This window comes from Elgaria multicarinata, chromosome 11, assembly GCF_023053635.1.
Source record: "Elgaria multicarinata webbii isolate HBS135686 ecotype San Diego chromosome 11, rElgMul1.1.pri, whole genome shotgun sequence".
Taxonomy (NCBI): domain Eukaryota; kingdom Metazoa; phylum Chordata; class Lepidosauria; order Squamata; family Anguidae; genus Elgaria; species Elgaria multicarinata.
Genome location: NC_086181.1, coordinates 12,933,741 through 12,942,937, shown reverse-complemented (window position 1 = coordinate 12,942,937; position 9,197 = coordinate 12,933,741). Strand labels below are relative to the sequence as shown.

The window sequence follows — 9,197 nt, the reverse complement described above, 5'->3', positions numbered from 1 at the left end:
TGCAAAGCTCACCCCTCTAGGGTGCTATTTCGCAGTCTTCGACTTCTGCTATTGGTCAGCGCGTGATCAGATGGTTCTCTTTCCTTATGTCCCTGGTTGGCACGCGGCCATCCCCCTTCAGCTAAAACCCAATCTCCCATATACTGCTAATAGCTAAACCGCTTGGACTATAAAACGCAACAAATCATAAAGACCCAGGGAAAGAACAGACGCTGTTCTTCTGCATTATTATTATTATTATTATTATTATTATTATTATTATTATTATTATTATTTCCAATGAGTTCTTATTTTGTCAACTCTACTTTTCCGGTGAGCTTAGCCGGGGGTCAGGAACCGTTTCTGGGACAGCTCCCCTTATATTCCACGGGGTATGCGGATCCTTTAAGGCACTATCCCGCCACTTACGGAACTGGAGGTGGGGGAGTCCAGGAAAAGGGTTACCCGGGCGCGCCTTACTATCAGCAAGCCAACGGAGCTTACAACCGGAGCCCAGCCTGCGATTACGGGACATCTGGTTTTTACAGGGAGAAAGAGACAGCCTGTTCTCTCTCGAGCTTAGAGGACCCTGTCCAGTTCGGCCAGGAGCAAGTCCGGAAGTCAGATTGCTCCCAGAGCAAACACGTTTTCGGGGACAGCGAGGATCAGAAGTGTTCCACTCCAGTGTACCCCTGGATGCAAAGGATGAACTCCTGTAACAGTAAGTTGCTCTTTTCTCTTAATTCTCTGTAACGAAGATTAGATAGATAGATAGATAGATAGATAGATAGATAGATAGATAGATAGAAATCCTTCCACCCCATTTCTTTCCCCACAGGAAATGTCCATCTAATCTCAGCTTCCAGACAGGGGGACCAAAAACTTTCTTGAAACTTTTTATACCACTTAGATCAGACTTCTAACGCCAATGCTTGTAAGCCTTGATTTATTTATTTATTTATTTGTTTATTTAATTTGCCCCAGGTTCCTTTCAGTTGGTTGGTTTCTTTCGCCAACTTTCTGTATCTACGAAGGCACGGGGTTTATTGATTGACCAGCTCTGTCTTGTAGAAGGCAATGTTAGCTGTCACTCAGTAGGAGTGATTTAGAGACGTGTCTGGTCTACTTACACACACACACACACACACGATGCAATCGGTATCACGCTAAAATCCACCCCCCTCAATTGATTTTAATGAACCTGGATTTCACCCCCTTCTCACCCTCTCTCTCTCTCTCTCTCTCTCTCTCTCGCTCTCGCTCGCTCTCTCTCGCTCTCGCTCTCGCTCTCACACACACCTATGCCAATCCATATCCCGGGGAGTTGTGTTCTGTAACCCCAGCCAGTTGAATAATGTCAGGAGGGCTTAAATATTTGAAGGGAGAGAGCTACATTTTTAATGAAAGTCAGGCATAATGAAATGCTTGTCTGAAGAGGAGTTGCATATAGTTTCTCTTTCACTCACTCACTCACTGACTTCCCACCCTCACCCCACCTTCTTCTATGATAGACGGTTGCCTCCAGGTGCCATATTTTCCATGAAAATACATTTTTTTAAAAAGCTATAAAGACATGGCAACAGCTCCTCCTCTTTCTAGCTCTATGTATGCAGGTATTGCATGACAGATTTCAAAAATTCCAAAAGTGGTGGTGGGGGTGGGTAGCTGAAGGGGGATCGATATATACTTCCTTATTGCTTAAACTCGCGAATCTATTTAGAGTTACCGATAAACCAGGGGAAGGGAAAGCACATAAATAAGAGGGAGAGAAGAGGTGGGACCCAGAGAGCGTCTTGCGAGTTCTACATAATGGAAAGGAGCAGGGTCAGTGATGGTTACTCAAAAGAAAAGTGAGGGCGGGGGTGGGATTCATAACTTTTCGACGTGGTTTCTTTCGGCATACAAGTGCACAAAGAGGTATTTGGGCGAGGCAAACGCCTTAGCAACTCTCTCAGGACAAAATCTTGCAAGCCAACCACTGTGCCCCCAAACACTCATTAACTGGGAAGCAAAGTCTCATTGATTTCTATGCGCCATTTCATCACCTCAATCCTAAACTCATTTACACTGAAGTAAGCTCTGCTGGTTAGCTTCAGTGGGATTAGCTTCCAAGTTAAGTCACTTTAAAATCACAACCTTAACCAGTTATTCAGCTGGATCCAAAACCATGTTTGTTTATTCGAGAAGTAAACCACACCGAACCCACTGGGATTCACTCCCAAGTAAGTAATGTACCCAAGTAAGTAATGGACTGCAGTCTTAGTGCCCCATGAACTCCACTCAGTAGGGGCACTAGAGACCCCAAGGCAGGGAAAGGTAGAAGACAGACGAGTGGACCTCTTCTGCTGGAGGAGCTAGCCTTTAAAACATGAACAGCAGGCTTTGGAGTTACACAGAACTGTTCTTCAGGGACTCCCCCCCCCCTTGTTTTTAAGAAGATAACACACACACAAACAAAATAGATGTTGCATGGTGAAGCTGCAAGTGTTCAAGCTGAGACTGGTGGAGCACGGGGGAAGGAGGTGTCAACCTCCAGAAAGTAAGCTAATGTGGGGGGGGGGACCTGCATCCCCACGACTTCTGTCCAACTGTAGAGCACGATCTTTTGGGAAGCCACGGTCCATGCTTTTCGAAAGAACCAAATGGCAGAGAGTCCGTGTTTTGTTTCGTTTCTCCTCTCCTTTTGCTTGAAATGTCCTATCGGCATGTTTACTGGACTTTTTGATCGGAAAGGTTTGGGGAATTGGGCGAGGAACGAGGGCCACAAAAGAGGGGAAGTGATGGGAGGGAAGTGGATACTCTTTCTCTCTCTCTCTCTCTCCCACACACACACACACACACACACACTGAGTAACGGAGTAAGCATTGTCATGCATATTTGAAACTCCAGTAAAGGTTTCAGCGTCCCATCCACCCCATACTTTTTCTCCCCTACCAGGTTCCTCGTTTGGGCCGAGTGGCAGGCGAGGGCGACAGACCTACACCCGCTACCAGACCCTGGAGCTGGAGAAAGAATTCCACTTTAACCGTTACCTGACCAGGCGCCGACGAATCGAGATAGCCCACGCGCTCTGCCTGACAGAACGCCAGATCAAAATCTGGTTTCAGAACAGAAGGATGAAGTGGAAAAAGGAAAACAAGCTACTCAACTCCACTCAGCTCAGCGCCGAGGAAGAAGAGGAAAAAACAACGGAATGAGGAAGCAGAGGAAGGCGAGAGAGAGAATGAAGGAAGAAGAAAGCAAAAATGCCAACAGTTGTGGGAGCTCCGAAAAGGGCAAAAAAAGGCACAACCGAGACACACATTTTTGTAAAATAGCCGAGACTATTTGGAGGTGTGGGCCCACCATCCTTTTGCACCCTCACTCGCATCCAATAATCTGTCGTGTCATAATCAAGCTTCTAGTCCAGTTTATTTTCCTATCCTTTCTATTGCCCCTCTCCCCTCACCACAATTGGATTTGTTGTTGTTGTTTAAAAAAAAAACTTGAGGTGTCCTTCTTAGGATTCTTGCTAACCCTTGTATTTAAGTGGAGGTGCTGCAATATATGTGTCAGATTTTGGGGGTGTTGATTGTCTCGATTTTGTAAAACAAAAATCTCATGCACGATTTTACTTATACGTTGCTCTTTAAAGAAGAAGAAGAAGAAGAAGAAGAAGAAGAAGAAGAAGAAGAAGAAGAAGAAGAAGAAGGGTTAAGTTAATCCATCTCTAGGTTCTTTGCCATTTAAGGTTTTTTGTTTTGTTATTTTAAAGAAAAGATCTATTGAAAAGGAACAATCACTACCTAAAAAAAGGATGGCGAAATAAAAAAAAACGAGGGGGTGTTTTTGTTTGTTTTATTTTATTACAATTTTGTACAGTGTTGTGTTTGTAGTTTGTGTTAGCTATGGAGATAAAAAAAATCCTCTAATAAACAAGAAACAAATATGCTGAGAAAAAACAACAACACTTGCCACCTTTGTATTTTTGGGTGTGTGTCCCTTCCCCCCTCCCCAGCCACACACACACACCCTTACCTCTTTTCTGATGAATTGGTCCACCTACACGAACTGTGTGTTTGTTAAAAAAAGAAAGAAAGAAAGAAAGAAAGAGAGAGAGAGAGAGAGAGAGAGAGAGAAAGAAAGAAAGAAAGAAAGAAAGAAAGAAAGAAAGAAAGAAAGAAAAAGGCCAGCTGTTTGATAGCAGTTCTTTCCCTAACTTGAACACTCAAGAAATTCTTTAAGCTTTACAGAAGTTAGAGCGGAAAGATAAATTTTCTATGTCTTCCATCCCACCACCAACCACCAACCCTTACTTTCAACTCTTCAGCCTAATCTTAAATGAAAGCCCTTTTCACCAGGAATATCTCGGAGCTGACATTTAACTTTCATGTGGATCTTTTTTTATTGTTACAGCACAAAGGAGTTATGAAGAAGGGAGGGGGGAAGCTCACCTCATATATAATAAATCAAAGATACAGGCATAACTGTGCCCCCCACATCATACATCTGCTAAAAGATATTCAACATTTGTATAGGCTCTTCCAAACACTGGACAAACTTCCTCTTAATTCATTCCCCCCACTCCCACAAAGCACACCCTAACTAGTATTCACATATAAACCAAATTAAAATTAAAATTGGAACTACGAGTTATTTAGTCTTTCTGTGCAAGGCTGAAAGCATTTTTTTTTTAAAGGTAGCGGTTTAAACAGTAGAACCTCACATCTTCTCCTTCTCTCCTCCCCCCCTCCCTCCACACACACATACATGCATTTTTCAATATTCCTTTAATTGTATTTTATTTCTATGCAGGGAAATATGTTTTTCCATGTTTAGACAAAGAACAATTTCTAGAGAGGTCCAGTTCAAATAAGGCATAGATTACTTAAGGAAGATGGGGTTCCCCCCCCCCACTAATTGTCATTGTCTCTTGTTCTGTGAAAGCAAGCAGCCTGCAACTATTTCTGACTTACTGTTATTTTGTGCTTCTTAAATGGTTGGGTTTGTGTGTTTTAAAAAGAAAGGACAATTGAGGAAGTCCTGAAATAACTATTTGCTCTTACAGCTTCGACCACCTCAAATGCACAGGTACAAATGCATTCTCGGAACAACAACACCCAAATCTAGTGTAATGACAGGCATTTTTAAAATCAATTCATGCAGAAGCCTCACAGCTGCAGGACACTTATCCTTATTGCTACTCTTTTCATTGGCCGTAATTATTGTAATTATATGTCACTTTCAATATGGCCCATAATTTCCAATGAGTTGCAGGCTGGCTTTTGGACATTCCTGAATGGTCTTGGAAGAAGGCTGCGGAATATTTCGACAGTGCTGAACAAAGCAAATATTTTTTGTCAATCTGGCCCATTTTTACAGGATTTATTACTACCAAAATTTATTTTCTGTTTTAATGAAGGGTGGAGATACTCTTCCTTTGTGACAGTCCCTTCAACAGATTTCCAGGTTTCCCACTCACAAAATCACCAATTATATGAATAAACACAGGGAATTTCCTATTTTAAAGGAAACTGATTCTTCCCCTTCTGAAATCTACAAAATAAAGTTACTGAAATATAATAATAATAATAATAATAATAATAATAATAATAATAATATGGTAGTGATAATCATATACATTGCAAAGGTGTGCAAGCAGCAATATTAACATAGGTTGATGCTGATTTTGACAGTCCTCTTCAGAGAGACCCACACCCTAATCCTATCCATGTCTACACAGAAGTAAGTTCCATTGAGTTCAATGGAGCTCACTTCCAGGTAAGTGAGAATAGGATTGCAGCCTAAGTGGGGGAAGGAGGAGAGGAGAGGAGAGGAGAGGAGAGGAGAGGAGAGGAGAGGAGAGGAAAGGAAAGGAAAGGAAAGGATGAACTGATGTTTTAATATTCATCAGGATGAATTCTTTCCACCAGCAGCTTCTCTAGTATCAAACTATAAAAGTATTGGAATTATAATTTACTATTGCAACAACAGTTGCTACTACTACTACTAGTAATAATAATAAAAATATTATACTGGACAAAATAGGAACAATATGAAAGAACAGAACAGTTTTGTACTAGAGAAATATGCTGTCTTCAGAAGGAAAGAGAGAAAAGAGAGGAACAAAGAATCCGAGACGACACTTTTAGGTGGGGAAAATATTTTATTTCAATAAAAGGTGGACACAGAAACAGAGCGCTTCACTGTTTTAAAAAAAAAATTAAAAGTGGGTGAGCTAACCTCCCTGCCCGCTAACTCTGCCTTTGCCCAGTAGGTGGCGCACTCCGCCAACAAGGAGCAATCTCTGCTCGCCGAGGCCTCCCCCTTCTTTCCTCCCCCTTTTGGAAGCCGCGCATTGACATGGGCCTAACGATTCTCGGATCGTCATTATTTGTAACCATAGAGCATGAATTGCCTCTTGAGGTCATCAGTGAGAATTTACGACTGGTCAACAAAAGCACGTGATTCCCAAACGCACCCCCCACCCCACCCCCATATTTGGCCGCATACATAGCAAAAACGAAGTACAGTGCATCGCTATAATTCATTAATACATCATAAATCCTCAAGCACAGGGGTTATAACGACCACGAGCCCCACAAATCAAGCCCTCCAAAATACAACCCAAATGAGTTCTTACTTTGTAAACTCGTTCTCAGGACGCTATCCTAATGCCCCAGACTATCAGCTGCTAAATTATGGGACCGGCAGTTCCATGAACGGATCTTATAGAGATCCAGGCAACATGCACGCCGGCTCTTACGGTGGATACAACTACAATGGGATGGATCTGAGCATCAGCCGTTCGACCTCCTCCGCCAGCCACTTTGGAACGGTCGGGGAGAGCGCCCGCGGCTTCCCTGCCCAAGCGGCGCCAGAAAGCAGGTTTAGGCAGGCATCTAGCTGTTCCTTGTCCTCCTCCGAGTCCCTCCCTTGCACCAGCACCAGCACCAGCACCACCAGCACCAGCGGCGGCGGCGGCGGCGGCGGCGGCAGCGGCACCGGCGGCGGCGGCGGCGGCGGCAGCGGCAGCAACGGCGAGAGCCATGGAGGCAAAGCAGCCTCGACTTCCCCCGCCGACCAGGCAGCCTCGGTCGGCGCGGCCAACGCCGCCGCCGCCGCCACTTTCGCGGAGATAGACGAAACCAGCGCGTCCTCGGGCACCGAAGAGAGCGGCTCCCAAGTCAACAGCAACGGCGGCGGAGGCAGAGCTCAGGCGGAGCCCATCGCCACGTCCACGCCGGCCGCAGAAGGACAGAGCCCACAGATATTCCCCTGGATGCGAAAACTTCATATTAGCCATGGTACATGCTCCTTTTTAATTTAGCGGTGGCTGGATGATGTCTAGGGAGAGAGAGATGGAGAGATAGGAAGGAGGGCGACGTTGGCCGGGCAGATGGGGGAGGGGAGGTGGGAATGGAACCCAGTCGCCCGGTGAGACCTTCTTCTTCGTGGGTCTTTTAGGGAAGCCCTTTCTGTTTCCTTTCAGAAAGTGCCTCTCTCTCTCTCTCTCTCTCTCTCTCTCTCTCTCATTTTTAAAGCCTTGTTTAGGATGGTTTTCGTATCTGCTATCCCTCCACTCCACACCACTTTGAAAAAATAAAGAAACAACGTGTTATCCAGCTTATTATTATTATTATTATTATTATTATTATTATTATTATTATTATTATTATTATGGTGGTGGTGGTGGTGGCTGTAGTAGTAATAGTAGTAGCGGTGGTGGTGGCAATGGATAGGGTTTATTTGTTTTTTAAATAGGAATTTAAAGGATAAGGAGAAAAGAAATGGGTGAACCGATTGGGGGGGAAAGAAAGGAAAGAATGCTGTTTGGGGGCACAGATGGGTCTCTCAACGTCCTCTTCTCTCCCCCCCCCACATTTTAGCGGCTGTTGTGACAATATGGGATAATGGCAAACTCTTTCACTGTCCCCTCCCCCCCCCATGGTAAAAATGAAAGACCTTACCAAGAAGGACAGTGAACAGTATTGACTGGGTTAACACAGCCATGCTAAATACATTTGGGTGGGAAAGCAAGTCCCCAGGATTTCAGTGGAACTTGCTTCCAGTGAAATGTGACTCAGATCAAGGAGGTAAGTCAGTTACAGGGCGAGGGGAAGACACAGTTACTATGTACAAACCCCTTTGCAGGGACTCGCTTGTCTTTCTCTCTGCTGGTATGTTCACATCTGCCATATCATTGTATTGATATATGAGCGCAGACAGGGATATAACTAAGGCTGAGCGTTTCAGACTCGAATCTTAAATACTAAAGCTGCCATCCTATGCACCCTAAGGCACCTCTGAAGCCAATGGGGTTTACTTCCGAATAAAGATGCATACGGGCTTGTTGTGAATTGTATAAACTTGTCCTAGAGTAGGGGGAAGAACGAGAGAGAGAGGGAGGTGCGGGACAAGGTTATACACACATACATAAATTTAGCTAGAATTAAGCTTTGGGTCTAGAGAATTAAAATGAGGAATATTGACTTGGAGGAAGTGAGGAGGTAAAAGCAAGGATGTTATGGAGGAGATGGGGCGTGATTTTTCAGTAAGCCAGTGGTGACCTTTTCTAGCTGAGTAGGAATGATCTCTCTCCGCCTCTGTGACATAAGCAATAAAGACAAGACAAACAGAACCCAAAATGTTGTCCCTGTATTATTATTATTATTCAGATATGACTGGACCGGATGGTAAACGAGCCCGAACCGCGTACACTCGCTACCAGACCCTGGAACTGGAGAAGGAGTTTCACTTTAATCGCTACCTCACCCGCAGAAGGCGAATAGAAATAGCCCACGCCTTGTGTCTCTCCGAAAGACAGATAAAAATCTGGTTCCAAAACAGGCGCATGAAGTGGAAGAAAGATAACAAACTCAAAAGTATGAGTTTAGCATCTGGTGGCAGCGCTTTCCAGCCATAAATTATATCAACGAGGAATATTAAGAAATAGAAGTTGGGCAGGGGGGAAAGAAAGAAGGAAAGAAAGTAAGAAAGTTTAAAACAAACACACAAAAAAAGCAACAGCCAGTTTTTTGTTTTTTTAAAAGTTTGGAGTACTGTAAAGTGAAGCACTTTCCATTCAGCATGCTGTTGATTTTTTTTAATTATTATTATTATTATTATTATTATTATAAAACAACTTTCATGGTACTATTATTCCAGGACTGTGTCCTTTGCTGAGACTTCCCCCCTTTAAATTAAAAGAATAATAATAATGAAGTTATTTCCAGAG

At 43.7% G+C, this 9,197-nt stretch overlaps 2 protein-coding genes across 2 annotated transcripts; both read left to right on the top strand.

Annotated features, from left to right (window-relative positions):
- Positions 1 to 279: 279 nt before the first annotated feature.
- Positions 280 to 3,833, top strand: HOXB6 (homeobox B6). The gene is made up of 2 exons (XM_063138110.1): positions 280 to 700; positions 2,918 to 3,833. Exons 1-2 carry the CDS (start codon positions 280 to 282, stop codon positions 3,175 to 3,177), a joined length of 681 nt encoding a protein of 226 aa, XP_062994180.1. The 3' UTR covers positions 3,178 to 3,833.
- A 2,716-nt stretch (positions 3,834 to 6,549) lies between these two features.
- HOXB5 (homeobox B5) lies at positions 6,550 to 8,894 on the top strand. Its single transcript, XM_063138108.1, has 2 exons — positions 6,550 to 7,266; positions 8,638 to 8,894. Exons 1-2 carry the CDS (start codon positions 6,591 to 6,593, stop codon positions 8,883 to 8,885), a joined length of 924 nt encoding a protein of 307 aa, XP_062994178.1. The 5' UTR covers positions 6,550 to 6,590; the 3' UTR covers positions 8,886 to 8,894.
- The last annotated feature ends 303 nt before the right edge of the window (positions 8,895 to 9,197 follow it).